Source organism: Poecile atricapillus, chromosome 10 (genome assembly GCF_030490865.1).
Source record: "Poecile atricapillus isolate bPoeAtr1 chromosome 10, bPoeAtr1.hap1, whole genome shotgun sequence".
Classification (NCBI taxonomy): domain Eukaryota; kingdom Metazoa; phylum Chordata; class Aves; order Passeriformes; family Paridae; genus Poecile; species Poecile atricapillus.
In genome coordinates this window covers 13,058,197-13,081,096 of record NC_081258.1, presented here as the reverse complement: position 1 = coordinate 13,081,096, position 22,900 = coordinate 13,058,197, and the positions used below count along the sequence as shown (strand labels likewise).

The window sequence follows — 22,900 nt, the reverse complement described above, 5'->3', positions numbered from 1 at the left end:
TATGGTTTTGTGCATTTAACTAAATCTTGTAATTACAAGGTTATGGCTGAAGCAATACACACTTCAAAGGGCGCACCACAGTTGCATCAGTGACTTGAATAATAGTGAGGATATTTGGATTTTTGCACTGCCATGCTTTCTCTGAAGTAAACAAAAATATCTTTCCTCCACTACTTTGCCATTACCAGTCAAAACTGATTTGCCTAAGTACTGCTGCAGCCTCCACTTCAAGAATGACATTGGCAAGCTAAGAGCTAATCCTCTTAGCTATTTTTACAGACTCAAATAGGAGTGTTCTGAAATACTTTTGTGTCCAAACAAGTACAATGAAATTGTTTTAAAGATGTACAAATGCAAGTTAAAATGGTGACCTAGGTCCAGCTGTACCAACTTCTGTGAACTTTAAATGAGTAAAGAGAACTTGGTCAAAAATAATTTATTCACAATTTAAATGCACATTGTTCAACAGTAGAACTACTGGGGAGAGTAATGGACAGGTCACGGCATTTCATATGCTCAAAACACTTGTGAACAAAGTCACTTGACGCTTCAGAACAAATGAAGTAGAAAGCAGTAGGACAGGATACCTTTTTCCAGGATTTCCACTTGCCATCAGGGTAGACACATCAATCTTGTGAAACCTGACTTATCAGTCATGACCAGAAGGGCTGCTGCCAACAGTACCTCCATATCTGTGTATTTGTTACAGGTACAAACTCTTAGCCATACAGCTTTGGGAAAACAAAATAAATAAAAGGTCCCTTTAAAATCTCAACACGTGCAATGAGTGGAAAATTCTATTTAAAAGCATAGAGCATCTTGTGCTTGGAAAAAAAATTTGTGTTGTCAGGGGGCCACAGTCACACCCATCTGTTTAAAATTCAACAGCTGAAATTGGCTGCTTGGATAGTACATTCTACAGCAGCAGCTGTTCACCTTTAGTACACATTTAATCTCCAAAACCAGGTTGTTAGTCAGAACCCAAATCTTCAATCTCATCATATCCAAATTCCTGCAGAACCTCCTGTCGATATTTATCCCATGTTCTTCTCCTGTAACATTGGTCCTCATCACTGAAGCTCTCTTCAGAGTCTGTAGAGAAAGCATCAACACTTCTAGATTATCCCTTCTTTTTACTTAGAAAAATCAAGTTAATCAGACTAGTTTAAGTTTCTTGAGAAGCTAACAAAGTCTGAACAACTTCTGTATGAGCTGAGGTTTGAATTGTGCTTGAAGTCTGGGGTAGGGACTTTAGAAGGCAGAGGCACTGTTTCACAAGTATGTGGACCCAAGTCATGGATTCCTTCTCTAAGCAAGCAAGCCTTTGCAATTGCAGCAGCCTCAATTTGACTTCCCAATTTTGTCTTTTCAAAAACACTAATTTCTCTTCTAGTTCCAAGGAAGAAAATCCTCCTCTATGCAGATTTCACCATTATAAGAGCAGAATACTACCCCAGCAGTGCTCAGTTGCTTTTTTAGGGATAGCATGTAAAAAAGAGGGGATGTATACACACACAGCAGGAAAGCAAATGGCATTTATGACAGGTGTACCTTTTTCTCCATCTTCCTCAGGTAAGAATTCATCTTCTTCAGGATAATCATTACGCCAGTTACTTTCATCATTTTCATCATCTTCATCTTCATATACTTCCTCTGGACCAGGATCATCATGTACCTGCATGCCAACACAAAACATAATGCTAAATGTCTGTATTTGTAGTGAATGTTAAGTGGGTTTTCATCCACCTGTGCAATACTGTACAGATCAGAAAGAGCCCGGAAATACTTATTGATGGCTGGCAGAAGGAATTCTGCAGTGAATTTGAGTTGTCACTGCATTCACCATAACTCTTCAAATCTGTTTTAGGTGAAAACTCATTGAAGTCACCCCTGTACATATTCCACTCCAGCATTTCAATATTAATGTCTAACTTAAACCTACTCACTTCAGCAGAAGTGAAACAGATCAAGGAAGAGAGAAAGTAGTTTCAAGCTCCCAGTATACAAGTTTGTTGATCACAGGAACTATACAACACAAGACTACACCTTACATTAAAATTCCTTTTCCATAGTCGCTGAAAAACAGTTTATTATGAAAAATATCTCATATGAAGATTAAAGTCAAGTCCCCAAACACTGAAAAAGTTGTGCGTCCCCCCTGCTTGCTCTTCATTCAGTCATAGTTACAATGACATTTTAATGGCTACCTCCTAATCACAAGCAAGACATAAATTACTCAAGTTTACATTCCTGTGCCAAAATTTAATTGGCAGTTTGAAACCAGACAGATTCTTCTCAGTACATGAGCACCATCCCTTCCATTTTGTCATATGATGTCCTTGGACCTGCAGAAACATGGGACTGGTAGTTAGAAAAGGTCTAACACAGAAGTCACTGAGCATATATGTAGTGTCTGTCTTAAAGCACCTTTCTTGGCATGGCAGCTTTTAATAGGTGGACTTTAATCATCTTTTATTTGTGATCTTTTGAGTTGAGATTGATTTTCCACACCCTTACCCATTCATATTCTTCTCTATAGGGCTGTACAGAAAGGATATTTTCAATCCAATCAGGGGCTGATGTTTCCTTATAGTAGATGTCATAAACATACTCATCATCTTTGTCACCGTGTTCTTTTTTACCATCTTCAGAAACATTTAAACGCTCACGGATCATCTCTACTGCATTGCAGAGAATTGCATCTGGATCAGTCTTCTGCTGAGAAAAAACAAAAAATGTGTATTTCCACTAAAGTCATGCAAAGTCTTATTTACAGTGAACAGTTTTCAGATTAAAAAAGAGCTTATGCGCCAGACCAGGGCAAAGAAAAAATAGGGTGGTACAATCCCTTCCTCAAGCAGCGGCTCCACACACTGTCTGTTTGAACATTAGTGCACTTAGGATCCTCATGAAACATTACAACTTGCAGTCTAGTTAAAGCTCCTATTAAATAGAATAATTACAGTGCAAGCAAACTCCTACAGCAATCTGCCCACATGTACCACTCAACAGTGATACCAAAATACTTCACACTAAGTTCACAGCTGACCTGTGGGTTTGCAGTGGTTACACTGGAATCTCCCACCGTCTCCTCTTCTTGTACAATATCAAACAGCTGGAATTTCCCACAGCACTCTGAACTCGTATCGACAGCACCACTCTCCTCTGGTGAAGCATCTTGCTGTGTTTCAGACTCTGACCTGTCCCCGTGGGACGCAGCCTTGCCGTGCGTGGCAGGTGCAGCCGTGTCAGGACAGTCGGGCCGGTGGCCGGACACCACTCGGTACCGGTTCTCCTTCCTTTTCGCCTGCTTGGCAGAACGGAGCTCCTGAAGGATTCGCTGAGTGCTTCCCAAAGAAGGGTGCAGGCTTTGAGCTGCCTTGTCCCGTGTGATGGCATCTTTAACATACTTCTGAACTGGTTCGTTCTGGGAAAAACCAACAGAAAGGAGGAGGAATATAAAGATAACATCATCATGGCAAGTCATGCTGCTTCCTAGAAGGGATGAAGAACTGCAATACCATTAATCCCAACAACATTCAAGTAACTTCTACTATTACTTTAAGCAACATAACAATCATAATATTCTCTTGTTATGAGAGAAGGCAAGTACAAGATATAGAACAGAAATCCTAAGACTGTTTCAATTTAAACAACTTTGTGGTACAGAATAGCTCTCCAAACAAAAACACATGCCTTTGGAAGACTGCAACAGACCTAAATTTAGGGCATAATACCCTTTAAAATGTCCTGAGCAGACCATTTCCCATGACAGACCAGTCTTATTCAATATAAAAGGCTGGATGGTGGATGGTAGTTGTTATCCTTGTAAGGCTGAGCTTCAGCATCTCTCACAGCAGAAATTGAAGCTTCACTTGTTGACTGTTCTGTAGTTTGCAAGTTAAGAACAGCATCTAAGTGCAGAAAAGCTTGTGCTGAGCACAGCTTGTCCCGGAGCTGCGCTGTGGCCCGTAGCCCTGCTCCTGCCCTGCCCGCAGCCGTCACAGCGCAGGAGGAGCCGCCTGGCCGCGGTTACCGGGACAGGAGGCGCTGCCCGGGGCCGAGCCGTTCTCCAGACCACCGCATCCACGGGGGAGCCTGAAACACCCGCGAGGAGCAGCCACAGAGAGCCGCTGCTTTCCGAACCCCTCCAGGATCACCGTCCGGCCTCCTCGCCCCGCCCGGCCTGCCCCGATACCTTGGAGGACACGGTGGCCACCAGCTTGAAGAGGTCGGTGCCCACGGGCTCGGCCCGGCGCCGCTTGCAGGCGAGGAGCAGCGCCTCGGCCGGCTCGGGGCCGCCGCGCTTCCGCCGCACGCGCAGCACGGCCGCGCCCGCCATGGCGCCCGCGGGAGGGGCAGCGGCGCCCGCGCAGCGCCGCCCTCGCTCGCGCGGGGCGCGCCGGGCCGGGGCTCGGGCTCTGCGGGGAGGGGCTGCCCGCCGTGCCGGGGGAGGCACTCGCGGGGTCCGGGGTAGGTACGCGCAGTGTGCGGGGTAGGTACATGCGGCTTGCGGAGCTGCTGGCCTGCGGCTTCTCGGGCCCGCTGCGCTGGTTCCGGGCGGCGGAGAACGTTCCGGCCGTGGCCCATCACGGCTCGTTCGTGAGGCGGGGAAGGTCCCGGCCTTCCCCGGGTTTACAGGTCCCCCCTCAGGCAGGCTGTGGGGACTCCGGGAGAGGCGCCGCCGGCGGCCCGGAGTGCTCGCTCACGGGATGTTCTCCCGTGAGGATTCACTGCTGTCTTCTCCGCGCTGTGTTCTCTGGGGTTACACCTAGCTGATCTTCACGGTCCCCTTTCAGTCTAGGACTGGGTGACAGATTTGAGCTTAAAACGTCCTTATGGGAAAAGCATAAAGCGGTCACCAGTACTTCTTGCCAAGGCAGGTGTAGTGGGGGAAATGTACAAGAGCTAAAGTGATGCTTATTGGGTTTACTGAAAGTTTTATGGTTGGTTTGGATTTTTTTTCACAGCTGGTATTTGGTGTATTATATTGAAGTAAAAGCCAAGCTGCACACAATACATAAATAATACAATACAAATTGAGATTGATCATGAAGATTTTTTGTGGAAGAGCCAATCCAACCACTGGTTCGATGGAGTGGTTAGAAGAGGGTGAGGACTATGACTATCACCAGGAGATTGCAAGGTAGGCTTGGAAAAGTAGCTCGTTTTTCTGTTAAAAGACACTGAAAAATGAGCAAATTCAACTTTCTTTTTAATTGCAGTTTGGGGATCTGTCTTTGTAGAAGTTCCAAGGGCACAAGGTGAGCAGACTGCAGAATAGTCTAAATGTCAGTAAATATGTCCAGTGGTTTACGAGCAGAGCTGCCAGTGTAAAATTTTGGAAAGCACTCTCTGAGTACTTACCTTCTAAATTTTTAAAAATGTTTTCTGTTGGGCTAATCCTAATACTGACAGTGACTGAGTTGGGACAAAATGCATTGACTAAATTTCTTTTAAATGCCAGTGCAGCATATAACTGCCAGTTTTCTGTTCCTGCTCTAGCTTTTTAAGAGCTTAGTGTAATAGCCAGAGAAGTTGGGATTTTGGGCTATTTTTGAATATTGAAACCCATGAAGAAAATGGGAACCAAAGAGGTTTAAGTCTTTAAAACTTCTCTCTCTTTGTAAAAAATAGGTCATTAGTAGCCTGTCTTTCACTGCTGTGTATGACTCTACATCTGTCTCAGGTGCTGCTTCACAGCTGTTTGTCCATAGGTCTGTACCTTGGGTCCATTGCTGTGGAGAGGATTTGTGCCAGTGGTTCATGAGTTGATTTATATGCTCATGACCAGATCTCTGCCATTACATTGTCTCTCAGGCTGGAGAAACACTTTAGGTCCTCAAAGAGTGTGTCAGTTGTTTGTGCGTTTGTGGGCCGCAGTTGCTTTGTATAATGGAGTATTTTAACTGGAATATCTTTTATTGCAGGTCACGCTATGCAGATATGCTTCACGATAAGGACAGGGTAAGTATAGAAGCAAAACCCTTTTGAATGGGGATAAAAGAGCTGTTGCATTTGTTGTGAATAGCTGTCACTGTGGATTATATGGGTTTCTCTGAAAGATTAAATGATCACATTTTTGTACTCTGTATGGTAGCAGACCTGGTCTTAGATCAACAGATGCCTTCTTACATCTGACTTCAGTGTTCTATTGTTTACCTCAGAACATTTTTATATTCAGTAGCCGATTTTGCTGTTCTGTGTTTGACATTTTTGACAGAGAGCTCATTAGATGAAATTTCAAAAGCTGAAATTTCAAAAGCCGGGCTTCTTAGTTTTTATAGGAGTGTAAGTCAAGTCAGTTGTTCTGTGGTATTTCTACAGTATGTACAGGCATGGTGAAGTCTGGAGTGAATAGTATCACATTTGGAAATCATATGTATTTTATCAATGGCTGATTGACCAAAGGTAATGTGAACATTGTCATAAATATTGATGTACTTTAAACAGACTGATCCTGCCAGATGCAGTTGTTACTGCTGGAGATGGCTTTGGTGTGACTGTTTGGCATAAAGAGTGTCTGTAGGCCTTTTTCTGGTTATAAACTCACAGTCAAAGAATGCAAGATTTCTGTGCAAAAATTAAAACCATAAATGGATAAAAGATTGCTGCTTTTTTTTTTCCTTTTCCACAGAATGTGAAATACTACCAAGGTATTCGTGCTGCAGTGAGCAGAGTAAAAGAGAGAGGTGAGAAAGCAATTGTGCTGGACATAGGGACTGGCACAGGGCTCCTGTCCATGATGGCAGCTTCAGCTGGGGCAGATTTCTGCTATGCCATTGAGGTGAGCATTTGTTAGGGGTTGCAGATATTCAACATGTTCTTTGTGATGCTCTTATTTTCAGGCTGTGTACTGTCTCTGTTATTTTTGTTCTGAATGAAACGGCGATTCTCTTCACAATTGCACTGTTAATACAACCAGGTTTTTGGCATACTTCAGTGACAGTTTCAGTGCTGGGTTGTTTTGGTTTCACTGACATAGTGTCTTGAGCACATGTAAGTCTTTAGGGGCTTCTGTTGATGCATTTATATATATCTTTATTTTTACAAAGTCATGAGTTTGTTTAATGTAAATGCTACAATATTAATGTGTATTCTTGTGTTTCTAAAGTTAAATTGGAGTAGCTTTTGGAGGCAGCTGATAACTAACAGTGGAGCTCTGAATTTTTCAAGTAAGGCTCGTTGCCTTGTTTCATGGTAGTGAACTTGAAATACAGGAAAAGATACAGATGTTAATTTTTTTCAGAACTAAATATATTGTATATTGTGTTGGTGCCCTTCCAGTTTTGAAAGCCGATTTGAGGGGTACCATTTTGTTAAACTCTTGCTGTTCATAGGTGTTCAAGCCCATGGCTAATGCTGCTGTGAAGATAGTGGAGAAAAATGGTTTTTCAGACAAGATCAAAGTAATCAACAAGCATTCCACTGAAGTCACAGTTGGCCCAGGTGAGAAAAATAGGCTAGGCTTAAAAAAATAGTACCTGAAAACCACAAAGGAATATGTCTTACTCCTATTTCTTAAACGTTTTTTAATTAAAACAAGTGCTTCAAGAACACTGAGGGAGCTGGGGGGCGTTCAGCTCGGAGAAGAAGAGGCTCAGAGGAGACCTTATCTCTACAACTGCCTGAGAGGAGGTTGTAGCCAGGTGAGGGTTGGCCTCTTCTCCCCGGTGACGCGTGACAGTATGACAGGAAATGGCCACAAATTATGCCAGGAAGGGTTTAGATTGGAGATTAGGAATTTATTTTTTTTCACAGAAAGGGTTGTAAAGCATTGAAAAGACTGCCTGGGGAAAGGTGCAGTCACCATCCCTGGAAATGTTAAAAAACATGTAGATATGGCACCTGAGGACATGGTTTAATGGTGGACATGGTGATGGTGCTGACTTAGTGGCTGGACTTGATCTTAAAGGTCTTCTCCAATCTTAAGGAGTCTGTGATACTTTACATTCTAGAAAATAACACCGGAAATCTACTTTGAAAGAAAGTGTTCTGGTAATATCTCAGTAGCAATTTGTATTTCAAATGCAAAGCAATTTCCAGTCTTCAGCAGACTCTCTAGCAGGAATAAGTTTTCTAATTGCTTGTGTAATCAAGATAGCATCTTGAAAGGCTTACATAGAGATTTAACATTACAGTATTAATTTGTGTCTTTTAGATGGAGATACGCAGTGTCGGGCAAACATCCTGGTAACAGAATTATTTGATACAGAGCTGATTGGAGAAGGAGCTTTACCAACCTATGAGCACGCACACAAATATCTTGTACAGGTAAGAAAATAGGAAGTGTGTCATATCTGTCTATCCAGTATAGAAATTCGTCTGCCTTTTTAAAGTAGGATAGAGATTATACAGAACTTTGGCTTCTGTATCCCTTGGTAAATACACCATCAGCTCTGCAAGTTTCTTATTCAGTTGATAATTTATTAGGTTCATTCCTAGAATAAAGCTATTTGAGTTCATATTGTAAATCACAGGCATGGAAATTGCACCTACTTTCTTTGTGTTGAAACCAATAACTTGGTGGTTAACAAATGTCTTTTAGAAAGGCATCCAGTTCTGATGTGAAGCTCTCCTTAATAACAGCTTTGTCCCAAGATAAAAATTCTCCTAAATTTAATGAACTTCACCTCCCAGGCATTGGTTCATTTTTGGTTGTTTTTTTTTTTTTCCTATGTGCTCTTACTGCTCCATATGTATTTTGCATGTGAAAATATTTTAAACACTGTATTTAAATAATATCTTTTTTTTGGACTTATAATCTATGGGTATAATTTTAAGGCTTTTTATTTTATATTTTCTAATATCTTCCCTTCATTAAAATGTGGATTGCAGAACTTTATTTAGGTTTCCAGATTTCCATTCACTAGTTTAAAAGGCACCATATAAAGACAATAGCACTCTATAACTTTGTACTGCTCTCCATATAGAACTCTAAATTGCAATTCGTCTTTTTTTCTGTAAAAGCATTGTTTTTGGACTTCATGGTTGGATCTTAGTTCATAGTGGGATTTTTACGACAGCTTTTATGTTTTCCACTCTTTAAGCATGAGTACAAAGTTGTCCTTGCATAAATATTTGAGCCATTATTTTTCTTATTTTCTCATTGCCACCAGGAACTTTCTTTTGTGGTTGATAGTGTAGTAGTTTTCTTCCTTTAGAAGCTCAGGTTTTGTCTTATTCCAGAACAAGAATGGAAATGCAAGTTTAACTGAGGCTAATAAACTGATACTATTACATGGTTGATGAGGTAATCTGACCTTGGTGAGCCACACTGAACAGGATAGATATGTGTATTCCATTTCACAGAGAGACAGATTGCTCTGATGTTACAAAAGTCTCTAAAATAACTTGTATTTTATATTTCAGAGCTCCCAGTCCAACTTTACTTTTAAATTTCAATTGATTTAATTCTCACTCATGTTGATAAGTCAAACTTGTTGACTGTGTTTACCCTTTGTTTTGAACACTCAGGAGGGATGTGAGGCAGTGCCTCACAGGGCAACAGTGTATGTCCAGTTAGTGGAATCCAGAAGAATGTGGTCCTGGAAGAAACTGTTTCCAGTTCATGTTGAAGCAGAGGATGGTGAAAAAATTCTTTTTCCACCTTCAGAAGTGGAGAGCTGTCCAGGTGTTCCTTCTGTTTGTGATATCCAGCTGAACCAGATGCCTTCAAGTGACTTCAGTGCCCTTAGTGATGTGGTGACAATGTTCAGGTAAGGGAGACATTGTTTTGTTTAAACAAAGTTATCCTGTTATGCCTTTCATATAAACTGTGCATTCAGCTTAAGAAGCCAGTGAGAATTTCTGAAGAATTCTTTTTACAATTTTCTTTCTTCTTACAATTTTCATGCTTCCCTGCAGTGTGGATTTCAGTAAGCCAGTACAGAGTGCTTCTACCTACTATAGAGTGCAGCTGGAGCCTGTGAAATCTGGCAAGGCACAAATTGTACTTTCCTGGTGGGATATTGACATGGACCCCTCTGGGATGATAAATTGCACAATGGCTCCTTACTGGGTAAATCCCACTTCTGCTTTGCAGGTAAGATACTGAGCCTTCAGATACCATTGTCAGGTGATTGGGCAGTTCTTTGGAGTATTGGGGGGTTTAAGCAGCTCTGCCTTAAATTGCTTAGGAACTTTGCTGATATTTAATGTATTGGAAGATGCTAAATAATCAAATTGTAGAAATTTTGGCTATGGTATGTGCTCATTTTAGGTTTTCTTTGATGTTAAACATTAAGAGTAATCTTTTTATGTAAAACTTAAAGACCAAAGCTGTCTTCCTGATATTGTTATTTATTTTTTGTTCAAGAAATAAAGATTTCCAAGTCTTTTTTCCTTAACTAGTCTCTATCCCTGGTTAAAATATTAGTCTGGGGTTTGCTTCAATGTAGTTCTATTAAATTTCCAAATAAATGTTTATAATAGTATACTTATCCTCTCATAAAAAAAAAGAGGCTGATGTAGGAGAGTGCTGGATTGATATGGAAAAATACAGAAATATTATCACTATTAAGTCAGATTCCTGTATTTTTGTGTGGATGTATTTACCAGTAGGATGAACTTAGTCAAAAGGCAGTTACAAAATGATTGATTGTCTACACTTAGCATGTTTGAGAATAAAATCTGAAATTATCAAATTGGAGGTGTTCAGTCAGTGTGGAATGACTGATCAGCATAGGCTATTTGCAGTGCAAAAGCCAGCTTTTTGAAGCACAAAGTGCTTGTGCTGTGATCAGAGTGACACTAAATGACATAATTCTAGGTGCTTGAGGCTGTTAGCAGTTCGATACAGGTTTCTAACACAAGTGAACTGTGGAGGTGAAAACAGCATCAATAAATGCAAAGCAATTTTGGGTTGTTTTTCATTTGGTTGAAATAGAAGCCTGGCCAGTGAGCAAGCCAGTGGTCTCAAGCTTATTCCGTTGCAAAAAGTCAGTATAATTCAATATGTGATATTGGTCTTTATTCACCTTTGCTAACTTGAACAAGATTCTTTAAAGTAATCATGCATTTTCCAAGTTGTGCCCATTCTTCCTAGTTGATTTCCTGCTATTTGTTTATTTTCCATTTGCTATTTATGAGTGAGTGCCTAAGGTTTTGTGTATCTTTTCAGTGGAGAGATCACTGGATGCAGTGTGTTTATTTTCTTCCACGTGAGGAGCCAGTTCTGCAGGGTGAGAAGTTGTACCTGACTGCTTGCCGTGACGAGTACTCTGTGTGGTACAGCCTGCAGAAAGCCAGGTAACAATCTCTGTGTGAAAAAGGCTGCTATCTTACTCCAAGCTGGAGTATTTGCTGCTCTTAGAGCATCTCCTTTTGTAGAAGAGCAAGATGAGAACCTAAAGAGTAGAAAAATATTAAAGGCTGCTTCACGGGCAATGCACAGGTGGAAAATACACATTAAGCATAAAAACTCAGTTGGACTGCAAGCTCCTGCCTCCTGGTTGCATTCTCTGACAAAGAAGCATAAAACACTCATGCTTTATTCCTGGTAATCCTAAAATACAGCACAGCTGAAGTGGCATACAGGTATAGAAGTGAAATAACTGCAATTTTGTTTCCATTTTCTATTTTCCTAGTCAGCACTGTCCTTTTGAGGCTACTGCCTTTTGCTCATATTAAAAAGAGCTTAATTGTGTTGGTTGCGATGACAATAGCAGCAAACATTTTTAAAACTAGTGCTAGGTTTAAAATGTCAGAATTTGCTGTGCCTTTTTTACGTAGGAATCCAAAATCCAAACAAGTAACTGTTTGCTGAAAGGGCAAAGCCTAAAGTACCTAACCATCACAGTTAGTGGGAAAGTGGGGGATGGTTCTTGGTTTTGTTTTTGAAAGAAGGTGAAAATTCTTTTTGACTTCTCTTCATTTGGAAATGCAGAATTACAGAAATGTAAATTAGAGGACATAGTCTCAAGCTGCACCAAAGGAATTATAGGTTGGATATTAAGAAAAGGTTTTTCACTGGAAGAATAATAAAGTACTGGAGTGGTTTGCCTGGGGAGGTGGTGGAGTCACCATCCCTGGATGTGTTTAAAAAAAGACCTGATGTGGCACTCAGGGACATGGTCTGGTTGTGGTGTTAGGGCATGGGTTGGACTCAATGATCTTGGAGATCTCTTCCAACCTAGTGATTCTGTTGTTGAATTCTGTTGTTGTCTTTGGAGAACCAGTAACTTCAAAAAAGTGACAGCAGAGTTCATATTCATTACTGTGCATATCAGCCAAAGTGCAATAATTGTGCCTGTTTGCAAAAACGTGGTACTGATGCTGTAGTTGACACTACATTAAATTTTTTTTACAGAGAAGGGGAGAATAAAGCAGATGAAGAGGAGCATAAAGCAGATGTTTGTGTGGAGAGTCCTGTCTGTAGGTGTCGTGCTCATCTGCTTTGGAACAGGCCCCGCTTTGGGGAGCTGAATGATCAGAACCGAACACTCCAATACATCAAGTCCTTGAGGAAGGTGAGTACTTGTGGCCTGCAGGTTTTATTGGCTTCTCTGATGGATGCACATAACTGGTTTATTTGGAGTAATTGTTTATGAAATTTGCTTGTCCCCTGCAAAGGACTTTGATCACATAGTATATTTTTCTTCCATCACCAAATGGAAGTTATACTTTTGTCTTGAAAACTTTAGTATTAAATTTTTAAATGGTAAGCAGCCATTTTTACATAGAATTTGTAGCAGTTCTATGTGTTTGTTAGACATAATATTGGTAGTTGAATAAAGACATCCAATACATTTTTGAGCAAAATTTGTCAGACCTAAGCCAAGGGCATTACATGACAATTTTTTTACTATTATTGGATATGAAAGTGTATAAAGTGTGGAGAACTTTTCCCTCTGGAATAAGAATAACAATGACTATTTATTCTCTGTAGGTTCTGAAAACAGATAGTGTTTGCCTTTGTATCAGTGATGGCAGTCTGCTGCCTGTGCTGGCTCACTATCTTGGAGCAAAGCAGGTACAGTACTTTGTCCTGTTTTTCAGATCTTTCCATTTTAGCTTAATATTTTTCTCTGATGTATTTCATTTCCAGCTAATTATTTAACTATTTGCAGTGCCTCTTCAAGGACAAGTGGGGAATAGGCTCACTTTGTGTTGAAGGGGAGGTTAAACTCATCTCTGGTCAAGCTGAAGTCTCAGAAGATAATAATTACCAGATCTGACATTTACTAATGTGTAGTTTTGAGGGAAAGTGCTGTTCCTCATTCCCCATTGCTTCCTGTTTGCCATCTCGTATCTTGATTTTTTGAAAACACTCTTTCTATGGACCTAAACATCTGGCAGGGTATTTTTCTTTCATGTTTTCAATTCCATAATTACATTTATTACCTGGTCTCAAGTAGAAGATCTGTAAGAGCCAAGATCTGTAGGAAGCAGTCAGAATACTGCGTCTGTGTGTAACAGAGAACTGAGAGCAGCCTGGCTGTCTCACATACATAAATGCCCTACTTGATGGGGGGCTATTTAAACTAAAATCTGTTAGAGTTGAACTGATTATCAGAATGTGTAATGTAATATAATCATGAGGAATGTAGCATATTGCCTAACAATTCATCAGTTTTGAATAAAAACTAATTTTTTTTCTTACTGCAAAAGGCTTCTGAGCACTTTCCAGCTAATACAGTCCAGTCATGTTAAGCAGTAATTTCAATTTGGCACACTGGTAATATGCTTGTATTTGTTCATGGGTAAATATGTGCTTAGAGCAAATGTTAATGTGCTCTGTGCAACTTAAAGATGGAAAATAAATATTTGCATTCTGTTGAGTTTTTCTTTTTTCTTGTATAGCTGTGAAAATAGAATTATTTAGCCTGTAGTTTGGGGAGGTTTTTTTTTGTTAAAAAAGTTCATTGCAGTAGGCTCTGGAATAGATGCATGGTTCTTATGAGTTGTGCTCACTGGGGCATCAAAATGTTCCTTCATTCTTCAGTTATATATTCTTTTAATTAAAAACTATAAAGCTTATTTGACTAACTGTGTATTTTCATATAGGTGTTTACATTAGAAAACTCTGGTGTATCCTGTTCTGTCATGGAAAAAGTGAGTATTCCATTTCCTGTTAAAGCTGGGCCTCTCCTTGAGGAGAGCTTGTGCTTGAGCTGCTGCTCTGCTACTGCCATTGCCTTGGTGATAAAAGCCAGGCTGTTGTTTCTGAGGATTAGTGAGAGCATCCCAGAGCTTGCACCAGCCTTATCTGGCAAGCAGTATCCAGCAGTTCTGTCTTCCAGCTGAGCCAGGCTGGGAATGCCTGCTCTGCTGTGGGGAAGGGCATGGAAGGCTTTGCCAGTGGAGTGGAGGCTGTTCAGGAGAGGCAGCTGGTGCATAAGAAGTGACTGGAAGCAGCTTCCAGGAGTCATCAGTGGGCTGTGGCTCCTTTAGTTGACACTCTGTATTTGAAAGAGATCTGGCTCAGCCTGTGGCTCAAAAGTGCAAAACCAGGAATGGTGGGAAAATGAGGACTCAAACCTGGTCTCCAAGAAAAGGCAACATATTTCATGTATTCATAGGTGACATGATTCTTACCTTCCTTGATTATCCTTCTCATATGCTTCAAAGTATAAATGAACGAAGGTGAGGCAACTTTTGTGTTACCTGCCTTTTTATATTGATAATTTAAAGAATACTGAGGGCACATGCTTCAGTTCCCTAGGTGTGACACATTGGCTCTAGGTGCTTGCAGCCTTCAAGAATAGACTTGCATCATCCTCATGAGTTATGACAGGCAGTTTTATTAAAATTTCTTTTGGCTGCTGGATTTTTTCTAATTTATTTTCAGTAAAATTATTATTTTGGTCTCAACTGTGGCTTTTGATAAAGACAATGTATTACTTTTTGATTTTAGTTTTTTAAAGCAAATCATCTTGAAGATAAAATTAAAATAATAGAAGCACGGCCTGAGTTGCTGAAGCCTTCTCATTTGGAAGATAAAAAGGTATGTTACAGTTGTCCATTATAATGAATTTCAGGGGTTGGTAGGAAGCAGAAGGTAAAAATGAACGGTAACCACAATGAATTCTGTTATATTCCAATTCATATAAAATGTAGTGAGTAAATGGTTCACACTATGTGCCACTAAAACTAAAGGAGACTAAAGGCTGTGGGAGGGTTGTCGCTTTGTTTTTGAAGCGTCTGACTTTCCCTGATGCATAATTGCCCCAGCAGTTAAGACAGTTTAGCTGGTTCTACAAGGCTGTAGCTCTCTCACAGGCCACTTGGCAAGACACATGCAATCTACTTGGAAGTAATAACATACTTCAAAATTTCAGAATTCTATAACTCATTACAAAGCCTTCCAAACTCAAACTACAATATTTTCTCACAAGCTTTGTTGTGGGAAAATTCAGTATAAAATATGGTAACTAAACCCACACAACAATGCCCAGTATGCTGTACATGCAGTGTACAGTAATTAAATCCCTAGGGAGCAGTAGAAGTTTTTATCTAGATGGTTTTACTTAATATATTGCACTGGCAGCTATTGGAAAACCTAAACACCCTGTGTTGTGAGTTGTAGTTCTTTATTGTATGTCTTTTTATCTCTTCCTTCCTTTGCCAAGATTTCTGTCCTTGTGGGAGAGCCATTTTTCACAACAAGTTTGTTGCCATGGCATAACCTGTATTTCTGGTACGCCAGGACAGCTGTGAGCACTCACCTTGCCAGCAATGTCACTGTCCTACCTCAGTCTGCTTCTTTGCACATGATGATTGTGGAGTTCCAGGTGAGATTGTTCAGATATTTACACAAATCCATTTGAGACTGAATACTCTACAACTTTATTGCATCTTAGTACTGTCCAAATGTTCTCTACCACCTGAGAAAAGAATATTTGGTATCTTGAAGTGTGTATTTGAGCCATCTCTTGTCAGCATATCAGCTCAAGTAATTTTGCCATTTAAAATGAAAGGGCTGCATGTTTTAAGATGCTTATTTAGATTAGAGATTGGTGAAGAATGTGATAGTTGTAGTTTTTTATAAAATTAGATACTTTATTGTATAAATAATATATACATATATGTATAAAGTAGATACTCTGCGACATATCACCCTCAGTTTTGAAATGAGGCTTTATAAGACTGCATGCAGGATTCCTAATTGCATGTGGATTTTTTTAACTGTCTGAGGCTGTGCACAGTTCTGAATATGAGCACATCTTAAAAATACTTTGAGAAGTCATCTTTCAGATATTGCACAAAGTTATAAACATGATTTTTTAATTTATTGAGGACTTTGTAATAAAAGATTGTGAAGTGTTTACCTACCATGAATGGAAATTAAGTACTTATATCATTAATATGCAGAGTCCAGTAGCTTAAGTGAGGGAACTCTGTAGTCTGGCATTGTGTAAATAAATGTACATACTTTAAATAAAAATGCCTAGAATCTAATGAATTCTCACATAAATACAGCCTTCAGTTTATCTGTTAAAAATGCCAGGTCTTTTTTGGAGTTTTTGTGTCTGAGCCTTCTCTCCCTTAACAGTTTCTTTATTCAAATGTTTTTTAACCTTGTTCTCATACTAATGCCTTTGATTGGTACATGTGTAAATGGATTTGTTCTTTTTCCCCTCTGGGTTAATCAACTGTGATGCACATTTTTCCAGTTTTCTGCAAAAATGTACGGAGTTTAAGTATATACTGAGTAAATAATATAAATCTGAATCCTGTAATAGGGAGCAGATATTTAAAGTGATCAGCAGTAATCAGATTGAAAGAAGCAGTAAATTTTAATTCCATGCTCTCTTATCTAGAGGATTTACTTCTCTAAAACTCAGAGCATTTTCTGAGGAAGTAAGCATTATTCTTGCCATGTTCTGGATGAGGAAACCAAAGCATGCAGAGTGATGCCTGAAGATTATTCAGCAATCAGCAGAATGTAAAGTAACATCCATGTCATCTAAACCTCAGTTTTACATTTTCATATACAGAGTTTGTTCAGAGATGATTCCACATAAAATTTTTGGTAGAACATTTAACTTGTATTTTGTTCCAGTAGGCTACCCCAAAGCTATTGTTTTAATTTTACATTATCTTCTTTCAGTGGTGAGTCTAGTCTAAAAGACTGGAATCTGGGATTTTAAAAATAAGTTCTGCACTTACCAGACAGAAGTAATAGAGTATTGCATGGTCTCCTGCAGAACTGGTTCTAGGCTGTTCTGTCCTCTCAGAATGGATATGTCATCATGATTTAGAAATTAGCAAAACCTGGATCCAGGAGAAAAGAGTTCATGGAACTACTTCAGTAATAAACTTGTTTCATCCATAATTGCATTTAGGGAGCAGGTGCTGCCTGTCTGTTTTGGTAGTTCTGGGTGTACCAGAGACTCTTGATAGTCTAGTTTATGCTGTAGTCAGGCAGAAATTAAAACAGTGTTTGTTTAAATGTACAGTAGTCCTGCTGCCAGCTTGTAAAGCAGGAACATTTGAAATTAAGTGTGACAATGAACAGGTAATAAAATGTATATATCCACCACTAATGAATGTTTGTGTTCCAGTAAGAGACCATTAATGAGGTCGAAAAAAAGGCAGATGTTGAACAGTCAGGCTGTCCAGTGGGTTGCTAAAGTCAATGGGATGCTTGGTATGAAGTGGCTAAAATGATCTCACTCCACTTTGTGGGGCAAAAGTGTGGTTCCCTGGTGAGCTGTGAGATGTTTGATACTGCTGGGAGTGCCTACCTGTGCTGGATAGGGAAAATGGAGGGGCTGTAAGGGTTAGATCTTGGCAAATCTATACCTGCTCTAAAGTACTACACACAGGAATTGTAAGAAATATTCTTTAGAGGAGTTGAAAACAGTGATTAAAGAATTAACTGGCTTAAAAACTTTTCCTAGATTATCTTCTGATTCTTGCAGTAGTTGTAATGGTTTAGCAATATACACATAGTATTTAGCTTGCTATCAAATGTCTAAGCTACAATTATTTCAAGATTTCCTGATTCCTTTGACAAAGCCAAACAAAATCCTGTTGTTTTTTGTAGGATTTATGGAGAATACGGAGTCCATGTGGCACCTGTGAAGGTTTTGATGTCCAGACTATGGATGATATGATTAAAGTAAGAAAAATAGTTTCAGTGCAAGTCTTCACAAAACAAAAACCCAGTTTGTTTGGCCTAATAAAGTATTTAGTGACTATTGAGAAACTTTTGTACTAGGCAGAGCATCACTGTTTGAGATTCATTTGTATCTGTTTCTAGAACTCTGCTCTGGATTAATTGTGGAGGGGTGCAGGCTGTTGTAGAATGGAATTCATCTCAAGGGAGAAGAAAATGTCAATGCTTTGTATTTTGAAAGTGCCCATTTCTGTTTCAGGAGCCCCAGTCACAGCCTTCGGTTTCACACATGTAGGACATTTTCTCCCTTGTGCCTAAGAAGTGCAGTCATGCCCTCTTGCAGCTTTATGGCTTAAATATCCTGGGTTTGCATTTCTGTTGTTTTCAGTTAATTTTATTTCTTCCTTTCTTCAGGATTCTCTGAATTTTAGGGAATCCAAGGAAGCAGAGCCTCACCCGCTGTGGGAATATCCCTGCAAGTCACTCTCAGACCCACAGGAAGTTTTGACCTTTGACTTCACAAAGGCTGTACCACAGCACTGTCTCAGCACAGAGGGCTCTGTAAAGCTCTTACGGTCAGTTTTCTCACTGCAGTAAATATTCCTGTCATCATCCATTTCTTTGCCTCCTATTCAAGCTCTTTAGAGGAGTTGAGTTTAGAGCTCCTTTCAGTGTATTACACTTAACTGGTGCAAATGTACGTGGCAGTTTTTAATAATGTGACCTAAGATTGTGGAAGTTGCTCTGACACAAGCTTCCTGTGGGTATTCACAGTAGGCTATAACAATCATACAATAATGTTAGATATTGTTAGATTAGATAATTTGCCTCTGTTTAAAAAGATAACATTTTACTGGTTCTCACCATGGTTTAAAACTTAAATAGATTAGTTTATAGTTTAGAGAAAATAAAATAAAACATTACCTGAATTGTTTTGATGTTTCTGTTTGTTGCCTACTGCTGAGTTCTTGCAGAAGAAGCTTCTACTTAGCTTGTCAAATTATTGTGCTTAAAAATTAATAAATTATTATGTTTAATAGCTTTAAAATTATTGTGTTAATAGATTTTTATGTATATGCTATTCTTACTTCTAACTATAATCCTGGCAGTCTTCATATTTTGCCACATCTTCTGAGATACTTTTCACTATAACTGTGAATTGTACTTAATTCTGTTCGAACTTGAAATGCTGATAAGAATTAAAAAACGAGAAAGTTTTATTTTTTAACTATCTGGAAACACTGTTGTGTTTCTCATTAAACAAAATTCAGGCTTTCATGGACTCCAGAGCCATCTGTGTGGGGTCTCTGTGCCTTTGCAGCAATTGTGTTTACAGGCAGCACAGTGGCATGGCCTCTGCTTGTTGTGGAGCAGGCACTTGAAGTGACACAGTGTGTGTGGTAAATATTTCCTCTAAATTCAGAGTCAATAGAAACTGAGGTCTCTAAAGGAAGTTCTCAGCGTATGCTGTGTAATTTATGCCATGTTATTCAGTGCTGGTTAAGTGGCTGTGCTGCTGAGCAGATGTAGTTATGACATGTTCTCTTCCTTGCCTTTTTTTAGTTTTCATATCTGCAGATACTTTAGAATTTCTGCCCCCAATTACCAACTCAGTCAGCTGTTCAGCTTTCTTTCAAGGAAAGAAGTTGTTCATGCTTTTGCAGCTCTCACTCAAACATTAGTGCAGTGTTTTAGCTGCCAGGATTGTGTAAAGTAACAGGTTTTATCCTGCATCTCTCCCCAGGAAAGGAAAGAGCCATGGAGCAGTTCTGTGGATGGAGTATCACCTTGCTGCTGATATCTCCGTTAGTACAGGACTGATGCAACTGCCAAATGAAAAGGTGTTTCTTCAGTCTAATTTATTATGTCAAAGTCTCTAGGATTTTAGTTGGTCTCTGCTTGCCATGCTTGGGTTGTGTACGTCCAGTCACCCCAGGACAGTGTAGTACCCTTTCTAGCATCTTTTGAATACTGTGTCATCAGAATTACTAAAAATACCTGTTCATGTTTTTGTGGGGAGCAGGGGGTGTACATTAAAATGGGAGAGTCTGATTTGCATCCAAATGCTCCCTAGTTTGGAATCAAATTCAGAATTTAAATAGCATGCTAGGTCAAAGCAGAATTTTTTCATACAAATAACTTCATCTCAGTTTAACAGAAGCAAAAATTTGGAGAGGAAGGAGTAAGTATTTTTAATATTCTACCTCAATATTCTTTGACCAAATCCATTTTTAACTCAGTGACTTCAATGTGTGGTGTAGCAGATGGCATTTCCAGTTATGTGTTCCATAGTGGGGTGGATGGCAGTATAAATGATAACTGTTGATCATTGTGTGCTTAGCAGGGAACAAGAACTCTTACTGCATTGTTACTGTATAATAATAATGTGGTAGATTTTGACTGCTTTCACTTTTAACTCTCTCCTGTAGGGAAACTGTGAATGGAATCCCCACTGCAAGCAAGCTGTTTATTTCTTCAGCTCTGTTATTGAATCAGAAATTCTGTCAGACCCTACTGCTGTCACATATGCTATAAATTTTGACACAAAGACAGGAGAGATTGCCATGGATTTTAAGCTATTATAAAATACTTTTCTCTTGCTCATATTCCTAAATCATAATAAACATACAGTACTTTTTTTTTGTACAGCAGAGGGTTTCTTTCATTGTGCTCAGAGAGCAAACTGTTCTTTAACATACTTCTAACCTTTTTGGGTTTGTTTTCAAAATACAGTTAGTGAGGTAGAGAGGAACCATTTCTCATGAACAGGTATTCTTGTCAGGGTTTATATACGTATATACACATACTTTTCATCATCTCTTTCAGGGTTTTACATAGTGTTAAGGAGGTACGAAACAGTTGACTTGACAATAGCAGCTGGTTATTGCATGGCATATCATTGGATGAGGACACCAGGCATTATCAGGCATAATCTGACATGAGAGAAAAGTGAGTTAAACACATCTCTTTCTAGGCTGTGCTCTTATCACCATAAAATGGGAAATAATCTCCAGACTGAACAAAAAGAAATCCCATGTCAAATTTCATATGTATATTAGTACACTTAATAGAGAGAAGGAAACAGCTTAGCTGCTCTCAGACTTGCCTAAGTTGTGGCTGATTCTAAGGTGAAATGGCCAGTGAATTAAACTGTGGTGCACTGATAGTGTGAATAATACCTGCCAGTTTGGCTAAGTTGTAAGGTGCTCTGCAGTAGTACATGTCCACTACTGAGGTTTTCTTAGTTGCTCTCCAGATCACATTGGCTGCAGTGGCATTGTGTGAAATGAGTTCTGCTTTAGATGAACAATCAATTGGTGTATCTGTTTTGTATGTGTGACCTGTTAAGGTTTTGATAGAAAATCAATGTCCTTGCCAGTCCCAAATTATGTCAGCCATCCACAGGGATAACAGTTACCAAAGCTACTCCTATTTCCTCTGAGCAGCAGCTTTAGCAAAGTGAAAGGAATATCATAAAGAAGCCAGAAGCCTCCCCTACTCTGCTTTCCTGGTCACCATAATACATCATTCTTGTGAGTAAAAATTCTTCCTTTTTTTTTCTTAAATGTGTGATCATATTTATAGACCCACAAGCCATCTGAAATATTCCTAAATTTTTAGATCCATTTTCCTGATGAACAGAAACCCTGCAGCTCATCCTGAGGTCTATGAATTTAATTTTTCAAAACTGCACTTTTAAGATGCTTAACATTTGTCTGTCATCTCTTACAGACTTTGCTGAAATATATAGGTTGCTGTTAATGAAGCAGTTGTTTTAGTTTTGATACACTGTGCCTAGCCCACAGAAAGTGTGGTAGCAAATCTGTTTGTTATGGGTTGTACGCACTATTGTGTAAAGGTTGTGAAGGGAACAATAATATTGGCTGAGCCTTTAAAATAGTATAGGCTTGGCCCTTTTTTTTTAAAAAAAAAAAGGCAGAGGCACAGTTGTGCAAGGCTGGAAAAGGCTGGCATTGTGCAGCTGCTCTGACTCCTGTGTCTACCCTGAGAGAGAAAGCATGAGCTGCTATTCTGCAATAGGAATAGCTTCTGGAAGGGCATTTAATTGCACAAGTCATTCTGGATCCAGCAAAAGAGTACAGTGAACACAAAACTTAGAGCAATATGTTAGAATTTATTTGTTTGAAAAAATAAGATAGGAAGAAGTCACAGCCAAATTCACAATATTTTATTGTGTAGTATTAATTTTCTCAAAGATAACTGTGTATTGATATTCCTGAATTGTACTTGCTAAGAAAAATACAACATAAATTTGTTAAACTGACAAAGGGAAGAAATCCACACTGATGGGAATTTGTATTTTGTTATCAATGTTTCTTACATTGAAGTTACATAGTCCCTGCAGTGGATATTGGGGATGGTGACTGAGGGGCATCCTTGTTAAACGCTTTTTGTGTTATGAGACATGGGATTGTAGAGGTTCTCAGGGGTGGGTGCAGTGAAATGGAAGGGCAGAGGCTGGATGCAGTAGCAGCCATCTGCAGAACTCTGTTCCCAGGGCTGAGCTGTTTGCTGTGTGCATATAAGGAAGAACATCTTAAATTTCGGTACACCTGGAGCAGAAATTGCATTGCTGCTATCAAAAAAAAACCCACTAAGCTACCAAACCACTGGAAGGATGGAATGCTGAGCATATTTTAGCACCTGTGTGTTTCTTAGAGGAGCAAAATCTGATGGATATGCTCAGGACACCTTGTGCATGTTCTAATTCACTGTGAATGTTACCAGCATCACTGATGCTTGCTGGTTTGGCTTGTGTATTTAGACTGGCACTGCAACTGCTTTAAGGATTTGGTTAAAATTGCTACAGCTGTT

General features: G+C 39.5%; 2 protein-coding genes across 2 annotated transcripts; one reads left to right on the top strand and one right to left on the bottom strand.

The window, feature by feature from the left end:
* Nucleotides 1–421: 421 nt before the first annotated feature.
* Nucleotides 422–4,381, bottom strand: SLC7A6OS (solute carrier family 7 member 6 opposite strand). Its single transcript, XM_058845525.1, has 5 exons — nt 4,199–4,381; nt 3,050–3,427; nt 2,518–2,715; nt 1,552–1,675; nt 422–1,092 (listed from the first exon to the last, which is right to left on the bottom strand). Exons 1-5 carry the CDS (start codon nt 4,340–4,342, stop codon nt 971–973), a joined length of 966 nt encoding a protein of 321 aa, XP_058701508.1. The 5' UTR covers nt 4,343–4,381; the 3' UTR covers nt 422–970.
* On the top strand, nt 4,334–20,710 carry PRMT7 (protein arginine methyltransferase 7). The gene is made up of 18 exons (XM_058845515.1): nt 4,334–4,473; nt 4,971–5,146; nt 5,931–5,967; nt 6,638–6,787; nt 7,341–7,449; nt 8,162–8,274; nt 9,478–9,719; nt 9,868–10,045; nt 11,123–11,250; nt 12,311–12,470; nt 12,890–12,973; nt 14,008–14,055; nt 14,858–14,947; nt 15,573–15,734; nt 17,993–18,067; nt 18,479–18,639; nt 19,809–19,905; nt 20,494–20,710. The coding sequence occupies exons 2-18, from the start codon at nt 5,052–5,054 to the stop codon at nt 20,647–20,649; spliced, it is 2,085 nt and encodes a 694-aa protein (XP_058701498.1). The 5' UTR covers nt 4,334–4,473; nt 4,971–5,051; the 3' UTR covers nt 20,650–20,710.
* Nucleotides 20,711–22,900: the final 2,190 nt, after the last annotated feature.